Raw genomic sequence first — 22,489 nt, 5'->3', positions numbered from 1 at the left:
CCTATGTGGGACTCTGTCCCAGAACCCTGGGATCATGACCCGAACCAAAGGCAGAGGCTTAAGGACTGAGCCACCGAGGTGCCCAGGAACTTACTTTAGATAAAGTGGCCAGGGAAGAAATCTTTGAAGTGATATCTAACCTGAGTCTAGAGAACAAGAAGGAACAAACTATGTCAAAGTGGAGGGCAGGAAGGTGGAGAGCATCCCAGACTAAGATCAGAGGATGGCGTGTGCAAAGGCCCTGAAGCAGGAAAGAACTTAATCTTGTTCGAAGAACTGAAAGAAGCCCTTGAGGCTGGAAAGCAAGAGGAGGGGGGAGAGGGGTGAAAGCATACAGCATTTTCTAGCCCATGGTAATAATTCTCTTAGTAAATGAGAAGTCTTTGAAGAATTTTACATACAGGAGTGACAAGATCTGAGTAACATTTGATTTTATGTATGTCAGGCTTTCTGATATGTGGACAACTGATTTGAAAAAGATAGGTTGGAAATGACGTCATTTAGTAGGCAAGAGATTATGCTGGCCTAGCCTGGGGAAGGGATAATGGAAATGTAGCTAAGAGAATGGCTTAAATTTTAGGAGATGGAATGGATGGGTCTTGTTGACGGGTTGGATATGGGTGTGAAGGAGAAGGAGTAATCATGGTTGATCACTGGTTTCTGGCTAGAACAACTGGGTAGGTAGATGATGAACTATTTCCTGAAATGGGCGAGTGGGGTTGTGAAGGAAACAGGTGTGTATATGGGGTGTAAGTTTCATTATGGTCATATTGAGTATGAGATGTCTGCCAGACTTGAGAGTTTAAGTGTCAAGTGAGCAGTGAATATACAAGCTAAGAGCTCAGGGAGAGATCAAAGCCAGGGATAGAGATTTGGTAGCTATTTTTTATGTAGCTGTATTTAACTGTGGAACTGAATGGGATCTAGAAGAACATCCGTAACTGAGCCATGGAGCAGGCCAGCATTTTGAGGTAGGGCAGAGGAGAAGCGGCAAAGGATATGAGATTAGGGTGGTTTGAAGGCTGAGGAAAACCAGGGAGAAGCCGCCTAGGAAGGAGTGAGGAAGGAGGAAAGAAATCAGGAGAGCTGTGGAAAGGGCAGGTAAGATGAGGGCATAGAAATATCCTTTGTTAGCACTTAAGTCATTGATGACCTTGAACAATCTTGGTGAACTATTGAGGGTAAGAGCCTAACTAGAGAGAGTAGAAGTGGAATATTGCTTAAGGATACATACATATTTAATGAAAGAATAAAGATATATTTGCAAAAGATAAACACTAAAGATTTGGGAAAGCAGTTGCCTCTGGCAGAGAGGGTAATGAGATTAGAGAGGGTATTGCAGCAAAATAGAACTTTTCATTTTTTTACATGAATCATGCTTATACATAAGTGTGCATTATGTTATTTTCTCTACCTCCTGTGTTAGGAAGCTGATGTAAATTTGGACCCATTCCTACCTTTTTTGCTTTTTCTACCTGTGGGTCCAGGCAGTTGCAAACTTCCATGCTGTTTCCCAAGGCCTATGTGGAACCCTTAGGGCACATGGGTTTTTGCACAGGCCTTATTTCTGGTTCCTCAATCTAGGGACCAAATCCAGTGAATTTTTCCTGGCCCTACATTGGTAATAAACCTCCTTACCAATGTAGGGCCAGGAAAAATTCACTCCTTGCCTCCCGTTGTAGGAACCGAAAGTCAAGAAATTAACATGGAAAGGAGCACCCGGGTGGCTCAGTTGGTCAAGTGTCTGACTTTGACTCAGGTCATGATCTCAGGGTCCTGGGACTGAGTTGAGCATTGGACTCTCTGCTGTGCAGGAAGCCTGCTTCCTCCTTTGTCTCTCTGCCTGCCTCTCTGCCTACTTGGGGTCTCTCTCTGTCAAATAAATAAATAAAATCTTAAAAAAAAAATAAGGGAGGACATTGTTAATATAAGGCAGGAATAAACAGGAAGAATTGGTTGGAAATACCAATTATGAAAGTTTTAATAGTTGAAATCCACACATGGACTGAAGAGCAGAGTGGTCACAGCCCAAATAAGACAATGAGCAACAACATCAGGGCGAGGATTCACCCCAAAGGCATTGGGAAGTGATAAAGAAAACAAGGAAGATTGAAAACAAACGAGCCCAGTTGTTTATGACACACACACACTGTTGGTGGCTAACCCAACAGGTATTCCCAGCCTCCTTACTCATGCCTCCATTAGGGCCTGGAAGAACTAAATAACTCGCTTTCTTAGATTCCCATGCAATGAGAGCGGGCCATGTGACACGGTTCTGGCCAATGAGATATAAGCAGGAATGTTTTGGGGGCTTCTGGGCAGGATATGTTGTTTCCTTTTATTATTTTTTTTAAGTTATTTTTTTTTTAATTTATTTGACAGACAGATCACAAGTAGGCAGAGAGAGAGAGGAGGAGGAGGCAGGCTCCCTGCCGAGCAGAGAGCCCGATGCGGGACTCGATCCCAGGACCCTGAGATCATGACCTGAGCCGAAGGCAGAGGCTTTAACCACTGAGCCACCCAGGCGCCCCTCCTTTTATTATTTTTTTTAAGATTTTGTTTATTTACAGACCGAGAACACAAGTAGGCAGAGAGGCAAGGCAGAGAGAGAGGGGGAGGATATGTTCTTTTCTAATAGGAGGGAATGAAATGACATTGACAATGGTTTGCTCGTAACATATCATCCTCTTTTTTATTGCCTTGGACGTGGATATTCCCTTTGGAGTTCTGACAGCTGCCTTGTGATCATGAGGTAGGTGGATAGTCATGAGATCAAAAATCCAACACACTCAGGGCAGCCAAGTAGGAGAGATGAGCCCGAGGGTTCTTGGAGAGTGAGCAGTTGAATCAAAGTCAGCAACCACCTCCATCAAGGCTCCATGTGTAAATACAAAACAAAACAAAGCAAAACAAAAACCCACCTGTTTGTTTAAGCCATCTTTATTCATGTTTTCTTTAACCTGCAGCTGAAAACATTCCTGATACATTGTTCAATAATTTGGAAAAGAGCTACAAAGTTGAGATTCAACAAAATAAGAGAGGGAGGAAAAAGGTAGAAATCTGTGAAAAAGAAATTTAAAAAAGAATTTAGAAAATTTAGTTGTTTGGAGGGGTGCCTGGCTGGCTCAGTTGGTAGAGCATGTGACTCTTGATCTCAGGGCTGGGAGTTCAACCCCAGGCTGGGCGTGGAACCTACTTCAAAAAAAAAAAAAATTAGCTGTTTGAAAGTCTTAATAAGCTAGACAAACCTCGTAAGAGTGATAGAAAAATATGTAAATGAGCAAAATATAGAATAAAAAGACAACTAAGTACTAACAAATTAAAAATATTTTAATAGGGCACCTGGTGACTTGGTCAGAAGAGCATGTGACTCTCCATCTTGGATTTGTGAGTTTGAGCCCCACATTGGGTATAGAGATTACTAAAAAATAAACTTTAAAATGGGCATAAGATTGGGACACCTGGGTGGCTCAGTTGGTTAAGCGTCTATATCTTGATTTAGGCTCAGGACATGATGTCACTCAGGGTCATGAGATGAAGCACCACATCAGGCTCTCTGCTGGGCATGGAGCCTGCTTAAGATTCTCTCTGCTAAAAAGGGAAAAAAAAAAAAAAGATTCTCTTTGCTGGGGCACCTGGGTGGCTCAGATGATTAAGCGTCTCCCTCATGCTCAGGCCATGATCCCAGGGTCCTTGGAATGAGCCCCACATACGGCTCCTGCCTCAGCAGGGAGCTTGCTTTTCCCTCTCCCCTGCTCATGCTCTCTCTGTCTCAAATGAATAAAAACCTTAAGAAAAAAAAAGAAAAATTTACTTTTTCCGCCTACTTCCCACCCCCGGCACGCAAATGCATGCATGCTCTCTCTCTCATAAACAAAATAAAATGGGCATAAGATCTAAATAGACATTTTTTAAAAGATTTTATTTATTTAGGGGTGCCTGGGTGGCTCAGTGGGTTAAAGCCTCTGCCTTCAGCTCAGGTCATGATCCCAGGGTCCTGGGATGGAGCCCTGTATCCGGCTCTCTGCTCCACAGGGAGCCTGCTTCTCTTTCTCTCTGCCTATGACCTCTGTCTGTCAAATAAATAAATAAAATCATAAATAAATAAATAACCAAACAAATAGCTTCACTGAGTTTCACCTTAAAGAATCTTCACCGTGAATGCATTTACACTGGTACAATTTTTTATAATTTTTTTTTTTTAATTTTATTTATTTGTCAGAGAGAGAGGGAGAGAGAGCGAGCACAGGCAGACAGAATGGCAGGCAGAGGCAGAGGGAGAAGCAGGTTCCCTGCAGAGCAAGGAGCCCGATGCGGGACTCGATCCCAGGACGCTGGGATCATGACCTGAGCCGAAGGCAGCTGCCTAACCAACTGAGCCACCCAGGCGTCCCTACACTGGTACAATTTTGACTTAATTTTCACACTAGACCTTTTTTTTTTTTAAATGACTCCTATGATTAATGCTTCACAAATCTTGAAATTGATTCAAACATCAGATTTCGAGATGTGTTTTTTACTAGGTGAAGTAATTTCCATAGTAAGAGTTTCATACTTTTCTCATCTCTCCTACCTCATTTCTCATTTTTACTTTTTAATGATTTTATTTATTGGAGTGCCTGGGTGGCTCAGTTGGTTAAGCATCTGCCTTTGGCTCAGGTCATGATCCTGGAGTCCCAGGATCGAGTCCCACATCGGGCTCTCTGCTCGGCAGGGAGTCTGCTTCTCCCACTGATCTCTCTCCTGTCATGCTCTCTCTCTCAAATAAATAAATAAATAAATAAATAAATAAATAAAATCTTAAAAAAAAAGAAAAGTAGGGCACCTGGATGGCTCAGTGGGTTAAGCCTCTGCCTTCGGCTCAGGTCATGATCTCGGGGTCCTGGAACCGAGCCCCGCATCGGGCTCTCTGCTCAGTGGGGAGCCTGCTTCCCCCTCTCTCTCTGCCTGCCTCTCTGCCTACTTGTGATCTGTCTGTTAAATAAATAAAATATAAAAAAAAAAGTAAAGTGGATTTGTTCCCTTGTATTAAAAAAAAGAGGCTTACATACAATAACTTCTCTCTAGAATAATGTTATAAGTTGGTAACTTGTTTGATCCCACTGTAAAGGTCAGCATTATTACTCTCCCCGACCTACCACATTTTACATTTTTGATGTCACTTTTTACATCTTTTTAAAAAAAGATTTTATTTTACTCATGAGAGACAGAGAGGGAGAGGCAGAGGGGGAAGCAGACTCCCCACCAAGCAGGGAACCCAATGTGGGACTCATCCCAGGACCCTCGGATCACAACCTAAACTGAAGGTAGACACTTAATTGACTGAGCCACCCAGGGGCCCACATTTTACATCTTTATATCTTGTGTATCCCTTACCAAATTATTACCCTTGTGGCTGCACATGGCCATCGATGTATGACCCACCTGCTTATGGCTGGGGCTGACCACTTCATGTGTGTATCTCTTCTCAACTCCATCTTTAGTGACTTCGAGATGGTATCTCGAAATCAGGTATGGTGGGAATATTGACACCCACAAAAATGGGCAAATGATACAAATCAGGTCTCCTTACCCCAATTCTCACAGGAAGATGTTTGCTGACATTACAGCCATCGTCCACCCCCCAGCTCCCTGCTCAGGAAGCAGGTAAAAGAAAGGTAAAGGAAGAGTTACTCCATCCTGTTCAAAGTCTCAGAAATACTTTTTTTTTTTTTTAACCTATAATGTATTATTTGTTTCAGGGTACAGGTCTGTGATTCATCAGGCAGTGCTCACCATACCACATACCCCCCATAGTCTCAGAAATACTTTACAGAGACTTAGGATACTTTCATTTACATCTACTTATAATATTTCCACCTCTACTTTAACTTGAACTTAGTCACATGGTGATTATAAGAATCCAGGGAGGCTGGGAAATGTAGTCTTTTAGCTGCCTACTGAAACCGTAAAAATATATAAACTCAGAGAAGTCACTCTGGTCCTCATCCTTTCCACCTCATTCCCTCTTACCCTGTGTTCATTAGTTTCTGGTTTAATCCGTGATTCTGTTTGGAAATAATAATTATAATAATGACAAACAAACACATAGCTTATTTCCCTTTTTTTTTTTTTTTTAAGATTTTATTTATTTATTTGACAGAGACAGAGAGAGAGAGGGAACACATGCAGGGGAGTAGCAGAGGGAGAAGCAGGCGCCCCGCTGAGCAGGGAGCCCGATGTAGGCCTCGATCCCAGGACCCTGGGATTGTGACCTGAGCTGAAGGCAGCCACTTAACAACTGAGCCACCCAGGTGCACCCCCATTTAAAAAAAAAAAAAAAAGATTTTATTAAAAAAAAATTTTTTTTAATAAAAAAATGGAAAAGATTTTATTTATTTGAGAGACAGAGAGAGAGAACAAGCAGGGAGGAGGGGCAGAGGGAGAGAGAGAGAAGGAAGGAGACTTCCTGCTGAGCAGGGAGCCATGGGGCTTGATCCCAGGACCTGGAGATCATGACCTGAGCTGAAGGTAGGCACTTAACTGACTCAGCCACCCAGGTGCCCCTAGTTTATTTCCCTTAACAAAAGATACACCTCACCTTATCTGAATCACCCAATATGTATCCTGGAAATTGTTCAATATCAGTCTTTAGAGATCTCCTTTTTTGGGGGGGGGTGCTTCATACTACTCCGCTGTGCAGATAAACTATAAACAGTCCCTGTAGGTAGGAATTTAAATTATTTAGCAGCATTTTGCTTTTACAAATAATACTGCATCTGGGGTGCCTGGGTGGCTCAGCCCGTTAAGCAGCTGACTTCCTTTCAGCTCAGATCATGAACTCTTGGGATCCTGGGATCAAGCTCCACATCCGGCTCCGTGTTCACTGGGTCGGCTTCAGGGTTCTCTCTAGACCTTCTGCCCTTCCACTCACCTGTCAAATAAATAAATCTTCTAAAAAATAATACTGCATTATTAAAAATAATCACTTGTGCATATGTTTTTCCATATTCATTGGTATTTATCTTTTCTAAGTAATCTCTCTGTGCAATGTTGGGCTTGAACTCACAACTCTGAGATCAAGAGTCACATGATGAGTTAGAGCCTAAGTCTTGTCATGGTAAGAGGATTCTTCCTCCACTATGTCAACTGGCACAGATGTTTCTCCTTCGTATGACGAAGATCAGGGATCTAAACTTATCCGAAAAGCTAGAGAGGCACCGTTTGTTCCCATTGGAATGGTGGGGTTTGCAACAATTGTTGTATATGGATTACATAAACTGAAGAGTGGGGGAAATACTAAAATGTCTGTTCCCCTGATCTACGTGCATATGGCAGCCCAAGGCTTTGTTGTAGGAGCAATGACCCTAGGTATGGGCTAGTTCACGTATAAGGAATTCTGGGCACTGCCTAAACCTTAGAAGAAGAAAAACTATCTTGGTTTTTTTGCTGGTGCTTGCTTTAGTTAGGCATCTCTCATTGAGTTTATATGTTTATGTTGAAAATAAATCTAAATGGGTCAGACAATAACCTGGTAATTTAAATATTGGCTTCCTCTCTTGTGGGCTCAATTTGCCTGGTAACCAAATTACCAGTAACCAGTTAATCTAGTTAGGTCATTCAGAGGAGTCATATTAGCACAAAAGAAACATGTCACTTTAAAAAAAATGTTTTTAAGATTTTTTTTTTTATTTATTTGCCAGAGAGCGCAAGAGAGCACAAGCTGGAGAAGCCCCAGGCAGAGGGAGAAGCAGACTCTCAAATGAGCAAGGAGCCTGATATGGGATTGGATCCCCAGACCCCGGGATCATGACCTCAGTTGAAGGCAGACGCTTAACGGACTGAGCCACCCAGACATTCTGAAACATGTCATTTTTTTTTTTTTAAGATTTTATTTATTTGACAGAGAGGTCACAAGTAGGCAGACAGAGAGAGGGGGAAGCAGGCTCCCCGCCGAGCAGATTTCCCGCCTTTCCAGAACCCGTTTCCTGGTCTCTTGATTTTTCAGGGCCAGCGTTGTCCCTAGAGCTGTCTGCGCCGCCCGCCTGCTTCCTGACCTCCGCTCACCCGCCAGCTCCCAGCTCCCTGGAAACCCCTCTGGCCAGGTCGCCGGCAACTGCCCGGCTGGGGAAGCCTGTGGACCTTGCCGCCCCATCTCCCGTATGGGACAGAAGGGAAGACTCCCTTCCTGAAACGTCTTTCCGCCCTTGGTTTCGTTTTGGTGCACCCTCCTGGTTTCCCCCCAGCCTTCCTAATTAATTGCACAAGTAGACCACTGTGTGTGTGTTTTAGATTTTTACTTATTTTGAGAGAGAGCGAGCGAGCAGGAGGAGGGACAGAAGGAGAGGGAGAAACAGACTCATTGCTGAGCAAGAAGCCCAGTGTGGGGCTGGATCCCACGATCCTGGGATCCAGACCTGAACGGAAGGCAGACGCCTAACAGACCGAGCCACCCAGCCGCCCCTGCCACTGTGCTCCAGGGATCTGAGTGGCTTGCCTCTGCTCACCTTGCACTCCTTTCTAGGGCTGTCTGGGCCATCCTTTATTTCTCTCTGGCTTTCTTGCTGGCTATACTCTCCAAACTGAGTGGGTATTCAAACTTGAGCCGGAGTGGTGGGTGTTCAGTGTGGTTCGCAATGTAGCCCGCATCAGAATCACGCGAGGATTGTTCACCCAGACGCTTGGGTTCTTCCCCCGCTCCGCCCCTACCCCGCCCCCCCGCTTTTCTGATTCCGTAGGCCTGGGGGTGGGGCCTGATAATTTGCATATCTAGCAAGTACCCAGGTGTATTTTCTAGAGTTCCATAACAAAGCACTCCAGACTGGGTGGCTTAAACCACAGAAATGTCTACACAGTTCTGGAAGCCTCAACTTAACTAATTACACCTGGAATGGCCCTATTTCCAAATAGTCACACTGAGATACCGGGAGTAAAGACTTCAGTAAATGAATTTGGGAAGGCACAATTCAACTCATAACACCAATAACACCAGGTGATGCTGATGTTGCTTCAAACCACTAATCTGATCACGTTGTCCTTTAAAGAGTTTCAGTTGCTGCCCACGGCCCTCAAGGTGAGTCGAAGGTCTTTGCTTGGCATTGAAGGCCCATCAAAATCAGGTCCTTGGTCCTTGGCCACTTGCCCTTTCACTACCCTGGCTCAGACTGCTTATGGTGCTACCCTGAATGCGCTCACCATCCTGCTTTGATGAATTCTTCCACGCTTGGCCCATGTGTCACTGAACATTCTGTTATCCGTGCTCACCATACGTTCCTAAGGCCCAGCACAGGGTCTGACACAGTGTTCAATACATTTTTGTTGAATGAATGGATGAAGACAATTATTTTCAAGACTTAAAAAAGGTCAAATTTAATTTTTTTAAAGATTTTATTTATTTATTTGACTGACAGAGATCACAAGTAGGCAGAGAGGCAGGCAGAGACAGAGAGAGAGAGAGAGAGAGAGAGAGAGAGAGAGAGGAGGAAGCAGGCTCCCCGCCGAGCAGAGAGCCCCATGCGGGGCTCGATCCCAGGATGCTGGGATCATGACCCGAGCCAAAGGCAGAGGCCCTAACATACTGAGCCACCCAGGCGCCCCAGGTCAAATTTAATTTTTTTTTTTAAAAGATTTTATTTATTTATTTGACAGACAGAGATCACAAGTAGGCAGAGAGGCAGGCAGAGAGAGAGAGAGAGAGAGAGAGAGGAGAAAGCAGGCTCCCTGCTGAGCAGAGAGCCCGATGTGGTGCTAGATCCCAGGACCCTGGGATCATGACCTGAGCCGAAGGCAGAGGCTTTAACCCACCGAGCCACCCAGGCGCCCCCAAATTTAATTTTCAATTCAAGATAAATTTTACCTTGGAGTGTCAATTATAAAACAAAATGAAAACAAAAAAAATGAGACTGTTTGAATCGGGCATCTTACTTCCCTGCAAATCTGGCTTCTGCCCTGCCCCCAGGTGGTGATTCTAGGCCTAGCAGGAAAACGAACTAAGGAATTTCCGGCAACCGGAGAGTGGTGACTAAGCGTCATTTACATACCCACAATGCCCTGCACCCATGGTATTTATTATTTTAAACCGGCTAGATTTTTCTTTTTCTTTCGACTTTTTTTTTCCCCCCCTCTCTAGAAATCAGACTGCTATCACAGAATTGACTGAGATGAAGGCAGATGTCCGTGGCTCTTTTGGATAAATAATTACCATTGCTGTTCTAGGAGTGACAGTCACCCGAGGGCTGTGTGAGAGGTACCCCGAGTATGCTCTGGTTTCTCTTCAGATCGTATAAATCTTTCGCCTTTTACTAAAGATTTCCGTGGAGAGGAACAATTCTGAGTGTTTACCCAATTTTTTGAGGCCTTGTATTTGCAAGGCTTACAAACGTGTGTGAAAAAGTAAGACTTGATCTTGGAATGATACGTGGGTGTTTTGCTTTTGTATTTTAGTGATTCTGATCTCCCTAAAGAACTATATGTTATAAGTTGGTGTTTCTTTAGCTTAGAGTGAACAGTCATTCAATACATGTTTATTATTAGCGGAATGTTTATTAGTCGTTTTTGCTGAGGTTTTTTGAACAAAACTTTTTTAACTTCCAGCTTAGCAAAAAGAGGGGAGCAGCTGCAGTGAGAAGAAGCAGGCTCCCCCACTGAGAAAGGAGCCCCATGCTGGGGCTTCATCTGACGGTGGGATCATGACCTCAGAGAAAGGCAGACACCCCACCGAGCCACCTGGGTTCCCCTGAATTAACGCTTTTTTTTTTTTTTTTTTCTTTTAAAGATTTATTTGACAGAGATCACAAGTAGGCCGAGAGGCAGGTAGAGATGGAGAGGGGGGAAGCAGGCTCCCCGTGAGCAGGGAGCCCGATTCAGGGTTTGATCCCGGGACTCTGGGATTATGACCTGATCCGCAGGCAGAGACCTTAACCCACTGAGCCACCCAGGTGTACCCTTCATCCCCCAATAAAAAAAGATTTTATTTATTTATTTGACAGAGATCACAAGTAGTCAGAAAGGCAGGCAGAGAGAGGAGGAAGCAGGCTCCCCGCTGAGCAGAGAGCCCGATGCAGGGCTTGATCCCAGGATCCTGGGATCATGATCTGAGCCGAAGACAGAGGCTTTAATCCACTGAGCCACCCAGACGTTCCCCCAATAAAACTTTTAAAGTTCAAGGTCGGGGGCACCTGGGTAGCTCAGTCGGTTGTCTCCTATTCTTGGTTTCTGTTTGGGTCTTGATCTCAGCATCTTGGGATGGAGTCCCCCCATCCAGCTATGCGTTCAGGGGCGTCTGCTTCTCTGCCTCTCTCAGCCCCTCCCCCACTCATGCACACTCTCTAAAATAAATCTAAATAAATTTATTTTTTTATTTAAAAAAAGACTGAGGGGGCGCCTGGGTGGCTCAGTGGGTTAGGCCTCTGCCTTCCGCTCAGGTCATGATCTCAGGGTCCTGGGATCCAGTCCTGCATTGGGCTCTCTGCTCAGCAGTGAGCCTGCTTCCTCCTCTCTCTGCCTGCCTCTCTGCCTACTTGTGATCTCACTCTCTCTCTCTGTCAAATAAATAAAATCTTAAAAAGATAAAAATAAAAATAAAAAAGACTGAGCCATCCAGGTGTCCCCAAAATAAATTTTTAAAAAAGGAAAAGCAAACAGAAGGTACACTTTGGGGACAGTTGTGGAAATTTTCATATGCACTCTATTTCAGATATTAGTAATTGTATAGGTTTTCTGGTTGCTGTTCTAACAAGTAACTACAAACTTGGTGATATAACACAAACTTTTCTCTTACAGTTCTGTAGGTCAGCAGTCTAAAATGAAGATGTTGCCTTCCTTCTAGAGACTTCAGAGGAGACTGTTTCCTTGCCTCATTCAGTTTCTAGAAGCTGCCTGTATGTGACACCTTCACATCACTCTCTTTTGCTTCTGTCCTGTCATCTCCTAGTTCTAACTCTGGATCCTCCTGCCTCCCTCTGTAATTATTATAAGGACTCCTGTGATTATCTCCGGTCCACCTGACTAATTCAGAATAATCTCCCCATCTCAAGACCCTTACTTTAATCACAACCACAAAATTCTTTTTACCATGTGAAGTAACATATTCACAGGTTCCAGGCATAGGATGTGGACGTATTTGGGGACCGTTACTCAGACCACCAAGATAATGATACTATAATTATGTAGGAGAATGTCCTTATTCTTAGTAGAAACATAATGTTAAGTATTTAGTGGTGACATGTCATGATATCTGAAGCTTGGTTTTTATTTTTTTACAAATATTTATTTATTTGACAGACAGAGATCACAAGGAGGCAGAGAGGCAGGCAGGCAGGCAGAGAGGAGGAAGCAGGCTCCCCACTGAGCAGAGAGCTGGATGCGGGGCTTGATCCCAGGACTCCGGGATCATAACCTGAGCTGAAGGCAGAGGCTTTAACCCACTGAGCCACCCGGTGCCCCCAAAGCTTGGTTTTTATGATTCTTTTTTTTTTTTTAAGATTTTATTTATTTATTTGACAGAGAGATCACAAGCAGGCAGAGAGGCAGGCAGAGAGAGAGAGAGGAGGAAGCAGGCTCCCTGCAGAGCAGAGAGCCCGACGCGGGCCTCAATCCCAGGACCCTGAGATCATGACCTGAGCCGAAGGCAGAGGCTTTAACCCACTGAGCCACCCAGGCGCCCCCAAAGCTTGGTTTTTAAAAAGTAATCTCTAGGGGTGCCTGGGTGGCTCAGTGGGCTAAAGCCTTTGCCTTCGGCTCAGGTCATGATCCCAGGGTCCTGGGATCGAGCCCCACGTCGGGCTCTCTGCTCTGCAGGGAGCCTGCTTCCTCCTCTCTCTCTCTCTGCCTGCCTCTCTGCCTACTTGTGATCTCTGTCTGTCAAATAAATAAATAAAATCTTTAAAAAAATAAAAAATAAAAAGTAATCTCTACTCTGAATGTGCAGCTTGAACTCAGGACCATGAGATCAAGAGCTGCATGCTCTATCGACTGAGCCAGCCATGTGCCTCAATAACTGAAATTTTCCAGTGGTTCAGTAAACAGAGAGAGAATGCAAATGTGTCCAAGAGTGACAGGTATACAGGTATTCATTGCATTTTCAAAAAAAAAAAAGATTTTATTTTTCTATTCATGAGAGACAGAGATAGAGAGAGGCAAAGGCAGAGGCAGAAGCAGTCTCCCTGAGGAGCAGGGAGCCTGATGCAGGACTCCATCCCACGACCTTTAGATTATGACCCAAGCCAAAGGCAGACACTCAACCATCTGAGCCACCCAGGAGCCCTATTCACTGTATTTTTCTTTCAACTTTTTATAGTTTTGAACTTGTAAACAGTGGGGGAAATATGTATTAATAAATCCCATGTAATGTGTATATTTACATATATATATTATACTTGATTCAATTTTAAAAGTTCCATTTTTTTTTTTAAGATTTTATTTATTTGACAGAGAGAAACAGCAAGAGAGGGAACGCAAGCAGGGAGAGTTGGAGAGGGAGAAGCAGGCTCCTTGCAGAGCAGGGAGCCCAATGCCGGGCTCTATCCCAGGACTCTGGGATCATGACCTGAGCCGAAGGCAGACACTTAACGACTGAGCCACCCAGGCACCCCTCCACTGTTTTTATTAAACTATGGTCACCTTAGAACAGTGGCTTCCAGATTTTTGGATTTTCCGATTATTCAAATTTCCAAAATATTTCTAGGGTAACTTTTTATCATCATTCTACAAACAAAGGCCATCTGAAGACTACAAAGAAACACTTTTTTTTTTCTTAGATTTTATTTATTTATTTGACAGAGAGAGATCACAAGTAGGCAGAGAGGCAGGCAGAGAGAGAGAGGGGGAAGCAGGCTCCTTGCTGAGCAGAGAGCCCGATGTGGGGCTCGATCCCAGGACCCTGGGATCATGGCCTGAGCCGAAAGCAGAGGCTTTAACCCACTGAGCCACCCAGGTGCCCCAAGAAACACTTCTTTAAAACAGAAAAACCAGGGGCGCCTGGGTGGCTCAGTGGGTTAAGCTTCTGCCTTCGTCTCAGGTCACGATCTCAGGGTCCTGGGATGGAGCCCGCATCTGGCTTTCTGCTCCGCAGGGAGCCTGCTTCCTCCTCTCTCTGCCTGCCTCTCTGCCTACTTGTGATCTCTGTCAAATAAATAAAATTAAAAAAAAAAACATTATTAAAAAAAAACAGAAAAACCACTTACCTTTATGAAAGCTTAACTATATATTTTGTTAACTTTTCTCTAAAAGCTCAGTCAGTTTGAGGGAAAGTCTGGGCTTAGATTTAACAGTATCAGGGACCGATGATGCCCTCTTGTGGCCACCTGCAGAATTACTGCTATCTGACTTCATTTCCTCTGATTTGACGACAATTTCCTCACAATTACTTCGGTCATTAACACGGGCACGCCAAGCATTGTTCTCAGTGTTTGGGATGTATTAGTAAAGAACAAAAATACCCCTTAGTTGAGCTTACATACAGGTGGAGAGAGAGACCATATGCAAAGTAGTAAGTGTTGTGGGGAAAAAAAAATAGCAGCATAAGGGGCTTGGGGACCAGAGTATATGCGGTGGTAGTATTAGCAGCCCTCACTGAGACGGTGACTTTTGTATAGAGTTGCAAGGTGAGGGAGTTCACCATATAGCTATATAGCTGAGGTGACAAGAACTATAGGTTCTAAGAACCATATAGCTATACTATCCAGTGAAGGAGGAAGAGAAATTAGTCAGAGATCATGGGAGACTAGACTGCCTATGGCCCTCTCTGCAGGCCACAGGAAGGGATTTAGGTTTACTGTTCTTGAAATGGAGATCCCTGCAAGGTTTTCAGCAGTAACAGAATCTAAGTTTAAAAGGACTACCTTGGGGAGCGCCTGGGTGGCTAGTTGGTTAAGCGTCTGCCTTCCACTCAGGTCATGATCGCCCCACATGGGGCTCCCTGCTCAGCCGGGAGCCCATTTCTCCCTTTCCCCCTGCCCCATCCCCTTGCTTGTGATCTCTTGCTCTCAAATATATAAAATCTTAAAAAAAAAAAAAAAAAAAAAAAAAAGACTATCCTGGCTGCGGTATTGAAAAGAGAATGGGGTAGAAAGGCCTCTAGAGAAGTTTAAACAATGGTGGAAAAACAAAGCAGGAAAAACAATGGTGGCTCAGATTAGGGTATTAGCAACAGAGTAGTGAGATTTGGTTGAATTCTGGATATATTTGGAAGGTAAAATCAACAGAACCGGATGCAGATGTTGAAGAGAAACATTAAGGAGAATGCTATTTTGTTCTGAGTGGCAGAAAGAATGAGTTGCCATCAGTCGAGCTGGGGAGGGTGGCACAGATCAGGAGTCCAGTTTTGGACACAAAGAGGTGGAAAGATTTAACTGGAAATGGACATGTGGGAGTCAATGGCATATAAATGGCATTTAAAGTCTAGGGACTGGATGAGATCAACAGGGTGAAAAAATAAAGAGCCTCAAGTTCACTCCAGTTTGAAAGAAGCTGGGTTGAGGATGAATCCGCAAAAGAGAACGAGGAAGCAACCGGAGAACAAGCAGGTGAGTGTGCAGGGGACCACCAGTAGGAAGCAGAGGTGAGGGTCTCTCCTCAGGCTATGTCCTTAAATCTTCCAGAACGTTGATGTTCCTTCCATCCGGGCAAGCTGGATGAGCAGAGGCACCCCGGCCCAACAAAGCTCTTATTTAATTTCCCCCTCCCCGCTACAGAGAGAACAGACAGATAGATAGCAAGACTATTTATTGAATTCTTGCCAGCAGGCAGCTCTCCCTCTCCCCTACAGGCAGTCCCAACCCTCAGCCTCCCACCTAGGGCCAGTTGGGTCACCGTGAGCGTGACCCCAGGATCCTTCTCCCAGGCTTCCTGAAACACAGCCCGGACCTTTCTGGATTGCCTCCGAGGCTCCGTTACTCCTTTCCCTCCATATCCTCCTTCTGGAAGTATGAGATGTAGTCCAGCTGATCCTTGTCATGAGCTTCAAGATAAAAGGTCGTGTTGCTGCGGGGGACGCCACTTTGGTGTAATACTGGAAGCAAGAGAGGCGAGCCTGAGTCTGGGTGCCCGCTGCACCTCTGCTCCAGGTCCCCTCCCTCCCCCACTCACCTTTGGAAACATTGACTTTGTTGGCCGCCAAGATGTCCGCCTGAATGCTATCTATTTTCATGTACAAGTCCTCGGCATTGCTCTGAGGACAGGAGCAAGGGGCACCTGCTGGGGTCCCAGGGCAGTCTGGACTTGGAAGTGGGCGCGGGGCGGAGGCTTGCGGCGGGCTCTGGGGCTTACCGGAAGGGCCGGGAAGGGAACGGAACCACGCCGGGAGGTGGGGAGGAGCCCAAGCCCGGGAGGTCCTTCCAGCCGCGGGCCCCCGCGCGCAGCGGTCGTAGGGGGTGTGGCCCGGGGGAGGGACGCTGGGGAGGCGGCACCTTCGGGTAGGGCCCCGACCCTTGGGGGCGGGTTCGCTTACAAGGAAGAGCTGATAGAGCTCCTCTCCCATGGACCGGCGGACGTGCTCCTCCACCACCGGGAACATCTGCACGAAGTACTGAGACGGCGGGCGGGGCGGCGGGGTGACTGCGGTGCCCTCGCCTGGGGCCTACCCACCCGCCGCCCCGCCGCTCACCTCCAGCGTGAGGCTGGCCTGCCGCTGGCTGTTGCAGTGGTCCGAGTTGCCCATGGCGGCTAACAGGCTGTGCACCACGCGCAGGTGCAGCATCTCCTCCGCGATGCTCGTGTTGCTGCGCGCCAGGACCCTGGGCCGGGAATTCGGGCGGCGGCGAGCCCTTGGGACCCTCCGGCGCCCGGCGGCCCGAGCCCCTCCGGGCCCCCCGGGCCCCGCCAGCTGGCTTGCCGCATTCCACCCCCATCTCCATTCCCCCTGCCCGCTTACCCGATGGCCTTGGCCGCCGCGGCCTGCTGCAAGAACACCGGCAGGTGGGCGGTGAGCTGGGGAACCAAGGAGTCTGGCGGAGGGGGCGGCCGTGAGGCGGGAGGACCTGCATCCCAAACCCCCCCCCCCAGCCTCAATCTGAGCGACTCCCTACCGTTGAGGATCTTGGGCTGCAGTTTTCTGGTCTCCTTGACGGAAGGTATCAGCAGCTCCACCAGGCCCTTGAGCAGCGTCTGGCACACGTCGTAGTTGACCAGGTCCTTGATCAGCTCGATGGCTGTTGAAGGGCAGAGACCCTGGGGAGGCCTGACGCTCCAAACCGCCCCCATCCCCACCAAGCAAGCAAAGACCCCCTTGAACCAAGTTGCTTCCTTTTACCCCCATCCCCTTCCTGCACTTTTCCTAGCACCTTTTACTGGCCAGCACCGTGCAAGATGTGTGTGGGAGAAGCTGGGGAGGCAACATCACAGTCCTGCTGGATCTGGGGCTAAGAGGAGGAGGAGGGGGTCGAGCCTCATTCCCCTCACTCTCCCTTCACAGAACTAGCTACAGAGGGAGGAAGAAAGGTTGGACGGTGAGCCCACCCATCAAGGAGGCTTAGAGGCTGTCAGAGCTGGAGGCCCCATTGAGGTGTCACGGAGGTGGGAGGGGCTAGGTCTTCAAGGGGAGAAAGGATGGGACAAGACCCAGGAGTGAGGGAGACAGAGCAAGTGGGTGGAGGATGTGTGGCAGAGAGTGAGAAGGGTTGAAGCCGGGTAGACTGCAGTAGTTTCTGACAAACCATATAGGGATCCCTTCTTTCCCTAGGCTTTCCACACAGCATCCCATTGAAGCTCACCATAACCAAAAGAGCTTTGCTTTGCAATCACACTGACTCGTTAACCCATTATAGGTCCCAGGAAACGAGGCATAGAGATAAAGCACTTTAGTTAAGATACTACGGCCAGGAAGGATGTGGGAGCATAAAGGATACACTTGTTTAGGAAGGAGGAAAGAACTAGAGTTTATGGAGGGGGGTTTTCCTAGAGATACTTTCCAGCCATTTATTCATTTCAGCATTACCCCAGTCTTTGGGCAAGGCTGCCCTAAACGCCTTTTGCTCCAGGAATATTTTTGTCAAGAGGGAATCACAAAGACAGAGCTGGAAGAGGGCAGGGGAAGTTGGTCAAGTGATGGGACACTGGGATAAGTGTTATTTTAAACTCACATGCTTGCTACGTGGAAGACAAAAGAGAAAACATGCTGTTGCCCAGCTGGGTAGTCAGGGGCGGGGCCTCTCTACGCTAGGGGGAGCTAGGGGGAGCTAGGGGGAGCTAGGGGGAGCTAGGGGGAGCTAGGGGGAGCTAGGGGGAGCTAGGGGGAGCTAGGGGGAGCTAAGACGTCGGGGAAGCGCAGTTCCCTGACTAGCTCATTTACATACCAGGACTCATAATAGACACATGGGAACTATTATCACTAATATCTCTTCGAATAGTGAAAATTAACCTTTTATGTCCCTGTCAGGAAAGTTTTGCCCAGTAAGGATATGCTTGAGATAATTCTCTGCCATGGAAGAAAAGCATTTGCCGGTAGGTGTAAAGGCACTGCAAGCTTAGGGGGATCAGCCAGTATCCGTGAGGATGGGCGCAGGTTTTTCATATAGTGTTTCTTCTCTGCTTTAATTGGCTCTTTGGCGTAAATGTCAAGAGTGTTTGCGGAATGAAACATTAGAGAATTGATAGTGCAATTTTTGGAGGCCTTACTTAAATAAGGCTAACTGTTTGTGTCAAAAATAGGTTCTTGTTTTGTGAGAGAAGTAGTAAGACTTTAACTTAACAGATAAGAAACACTGCTTTTTGGGGTTCCAAAGCTTTCTAGGGTTGAGCAACATTTTAAGATCTGCTATCTTTCTCCCCCCGCCCCGCCAAGTTGGTAAGTATTGTTCTAGAAGACTTGTTTAGAGCACACGCACGAGTTAAGAGGATAGAAGATTTGTTTAGAGCGCACGCATGAGTTAAGAGGAATCAGAGTGAGCAGGAGTATCTTTCAAGCAGCTTCCTCAGAGATCTAGGAACGTAAGGCAGGTGGATCTTACAACCCAAGATCGCGATCTGGGGTGAAACAGAGAATCCCATACTTAACCAGCTAAGCCACCCACGGCCCCTTAAAAAAGAGTTTTGGATCCCTCCCATTCGGAACAGTGGGTGGGGCAGCTGTGATCCTGCACTACTGGCCAACCCTACCATCTCACCCAGCGAGCTCATTTGCATACCCATGGGTGCCATCCTCCCTACTACATTTCTGTTAAAAACTGCATATTTCCTTGTTTTCTTCCACCAACATATGTCTTTTCCAAAAATCCCTTTCACAAATTTTCCTAGCAGTAGCACCGCAGCACAGGAACAGATACCAGTCTTGGAGAACTAGTTAATTACAGAAAAAGTGGCAAACATAAGCTAAGTACACTCTGGTATCTCTTCAGATTAAATGTGTCCCCTTTTACTAAGGATTTTCTGGGGAGAGGAGTGTTTGCAAGTTTGCCTCATTTCTGAGCTCAAAGGAGAAGTTTCCAATGTTTCATCTGTTAGGTATGGCATTTGTCACAGTTTTTTGTAGATATCTCTTATTGGACAGACATTAAATTTTTAGACTTATTTCCTATTAAGATGATATATGTGCATTTCTAGATGACATATTATCCCTGGCATATGCTGCTAGATTCAATTTGCTAATATTTTGTGTAGAGTTTTTGCAGCTATCTTCATGAGTAAGATTGGTGTGTAGTTTCTCTTTTGCATGCTATCATTGATGGATTTTTATATTAAGATTAGGCTAACCTTAAAAAAGATTAGGCTAACCTTAGAAAATGAGTTGGGGTTTGTATTCTCTTTTTCTAATCTTGACAAGAGTTTCTGTAAGACAAGAATTTTATCTTGAATGTCTGATAGAATTCTCTAAAGCTGATTTTAGAAAAGAATTACTGATTCAGGGCACAGGGGTGGCTCAGCCGGTTGGGCAGCTGCCTTCAGCTCAGGTCATGATCCCGGGGTCCTGGGATTGAGCCCCGAATCTGGCTCCCAGCTCAGTGGAAAACCTGCTTCTCCCTCTCCCACTTCCCTTGCTTATGTTCCCTCTCTCTCTGTGTCTCTCTCTGTCAAATAAATAAAATCTTTTTCAAAATGCTGATTTTTTTTTTTAATGGTTAGAGGACTATTTATGTTTTCTCTTTCTTCAGAAGTTCATTTTGGTAGGTTATAATTTCTAGCAGTTTTCATCTACATTTTCAAACATTGAAATAAGTTCATGATATCTTTTTATCATTTTAATGTGTATAGCATTTTTAGTGGTGTCTTTTTTTATATTCTTCATATTGATTATGTGACTTTTCTCTTCTGGATCAAATTCTTTTGCCCTCAAGTCCTCTGGGGGTAACACACATGGATGCCTGCTTGTATAGTGGTGTGCACTACAATGAGAAACACTTATCTCAGAGAACCTAAATGTTACAGTCAGTAAGCATGCCTGCCTTTTGCTCTAAAGGGGGAAATATCTTTATTTTCCAAAACTGTTTGCTCATCAATATCCTTGAAAAGATAGTCTGGTATTTTACTTAAAAGACACACAGAAATATGACAAACCTGTAGAGAATTGTCTACTAGGATCATTTTTCTTTTGCTAGTAGTAATCCTTCAGTAGACATTCTTGGCTTGTTCCTGAACTTACGGGCAAAGTGTTCAATGTTTCACTATTAAGTATAAAGTTAGGTATAGATTTTTGGTAGATTTTTTTTTTTTTAAATCAAGTTGGGGAAGTTTTCTAGTTCTATTTTCCTGAGGGTTTTTATCATCAACAGGTGCTGAATTTGTCAAATGCATTTTCTGCACTGATTATGTAAAAATGTAAGTTTTCTTTTTTAGCCTGTTAATTTGGTAGATTAATTGATTGATTTTTTTGAATATTGAACCAACCTTGCATTCCTGGAAAAAACTCCAATTGGTCATGGTGTGTGATTCTTTTTACATATTGCTGAATCCTAATTGCTAATCTTTTTTTAAAAGATTTTATTTATTTATTTGACAGAGAGAGACACAGCGAGAGAGGGAACATAAGTAGGGGGAGTGGGAGAGGGAGAAGCAGGCTTCCCGCCGAGCAGGGAGCTAGATGCAGGGCTGGATCCCAGGACCCTGGGATTATGACCTGAGCCGAAGGCAGATGCTTAACAACTGAGCCACCCAGGCGCCCCCTACTTGCTAATCTTTTGTTGAGGATTTTTGTCTCTATATTGATGATGGATATTGATCTGTGTTTTTTTTTGTAAGATTTTATTTATTTGTTTGACAGAGATCACAAGTAGGCAGAGAGAGAGGAGGAAGCAGGCTCCCTGACGAGCAGAGAGCCCGATGCGGGGCTCGATCCCAGGACCCTGGAATCATAACCTGAGCCGAAGGCAGAGGCTTAACCCACTGAGCCACCCAGGTGCCCCGAGTGCATTTTTTTTTTTTTAAGATTTTATTTATTTATTTGATAGAGAAAGAGCACAAGCAGGCAGAGTAGCATGCAGGGGGAGAAGCAGGCTCCCCGCTGAGCAGAGAGCCCAACACAGGGCTCGATTCTAGGACCCCGGGACCATGACCTGAGCTGAAGGCAGATGGTTAACCAACTGAGCCACCCAGGCACCCCTAGAGTTGTGTTCTATAAATGTCTATTATATCCTACTGGTTGATGATGTTGAGTTCTAATATACTTACTCATTTTCCTTTTTTTCTTTTTCTTTTATTATTGTTTAAAGATTTTATTTATTTGAGAGAGAGTGAGAGAGAGAGAGCACAAGCAAGGGGAGCTACAGAGGGAGAGGGAGAAGTAGGCTCCCCACTGAGCAGGGAGCCTGAGGTGGGGCTGGATCCCAGAACCCTAGGATCATGACCTGAGCCAAAGTCAGATGCTTAACTGACTGAGCCACCCAGGCATCCCTATTTTGTCTGATATTAACAGAGATACTCCTATTTTCCTTTCATTAGTACTTTCATGAAATATATTTTTCTATCTTTTTACTTTCAATCTGCCTATATTCTTTTATTTGAAGTGAATTTCTTGGAGATAGTACATACTTGAGTCATTTTGTGTAGATTTATTTTGATTTAACTTTTTTAGACTTTTTTGTGGGTTGGTGTCTTTCATCAGTTCTTGACAATTGTCCATCATTGTCTCCTTAATGTTGCTGCCTATTCTTTTTTTTTTTCTCTTTGCCTCTATTAGATATTCTCACTCTTATCCTTACTTTTCTTCCTCTCTCCCAGGTTACTAATTTTCTCTTCATCTGTGTCTACTCTACTGTTAAATGTGTACATTGAGTAATAACTTTTAGCTGTTGTATTTTTTAAAAGATTTTATTTATCTGAGAGAGAGAGAGAGAGAGAGAAAGCAAGCATGAGCAGGGAGAGGGGTAGAAGGAGAAGCAGGCTCCCAGCTGAGCAACGAGCCCAATGTGGGACTCAATCCCAAGACCCTGGAATCATGACCTGAGCCAAATGCAGATGCTCGACTGAACCATCCAGGAGTCCCTGGGTTGGCCTTATATTTGCAAAATTAATTGCAGGAAAAAACTTCAGAGCTAGGATGAAGATATTTCTTCCAAAGAACACTTCCCTTTCTATTGGCTAC

The 22,489-nt window shown here is 45.2% G+C and overlaps 2 protein-coding genes and 1 non-coding gene across 3 annotated transcripts in view; 2 read left to right on the top strand and 1 right to left on the bottom strand.

Moving 5' to 3' along the window:
- The first annotated feature begins 7,121 nt into the window (after window positions 1-7,121).
- On the top strand, window positions 7,122-7,361 carry LOC116879113 (HIG1 domain family member 1A, mitochondrial-like). Its single transcript, XM_032877040.1, has one exon. The coding sequence runs from the start codon at window positions 7,122-7,124 to the stop codon at window positions 7,359-7,361; it is 240 nt and encodes a 79-aa protein (XP_032732931.1).
- A 2,875-nt stretch (window positions 7,362-10,236) lies between these two features.
- Window positions 10,237-10,352, top strand: LOC116879435. The gene has a single exon (XR_004385015.1). It is a non-coding gene; the product is annotated as a U5 spliceosomal RNA (small nuclear RNA).
- A 5,335-nt stretch (window positions 10,353-15,687) lies between these two features.
- Window positions 15,688-22,489, bottom strand: part of ARMH1 (armadillo like helical domain containing 1) — a 54,321-nt gene continuing 47,519 nt past the window's right edge. Inside the window, exons 8-13 of the mRNA XM_032877575.1 lie at window positions 17,004-17,126; window positions 16,850-16,922; window positions 16,583-16,712; window positions 16,427-16,504; window positions 16,066-16,147; window positions 15,688-15,988 (exon numbers count right to left, since the gene is read on the bottom strand). Of these exons, the coding sequence (XP_032733466.1) occupies window positions 15,870-15,988; window positions 16,066-16,147; window positions 16,427-16,504; window positions 16,583-16,712; window positions 16,850-16,922; window positions 17,004-17,126 (605 nt within the window). The 3' untranslated portion in view covers window positions 15,688-15,869. The remainder of the gene's footprint in view (window positions 15,989-16,065; window positions 16,148-16,426; window positions 16,505-16,582; window positions 16,713-16,849; window positions 16,923-17,003; window positions 17,127-22,489) is intronic.

This window comes from Lontra canadensis, unplaced genomic scaffold (genome assembly GCF_010015895.1).
Source record: "Lontra canadensis isolate GAN:19392208 unplaced genomic scaffold, GSC_riverotter_1.0 scaffold60, whole genome shotgun sequence".
NCBI classification, from domain to species: domain Eukaryota; kingdom Metazoa; phylum Chordata; class Mammalia; order Carnivora; family Mustelidae; genus Lontra; species Lontra canadensis.
The sequence above is the reverse complement of the archived record's forward strand: the minus strand, read 5'-3'. Positions and strand labels throughout refer to the sequence as shown.

Excerpts from the sequence above, each read along its gene's own strand:
- LOC116879113 (XM_032877040.1), top strand. The coding sequence starts at position 7,122 with ATGTCAACTGGCACAGATGTTTCTCCTTCGTATGACGAAGATCAGGGA.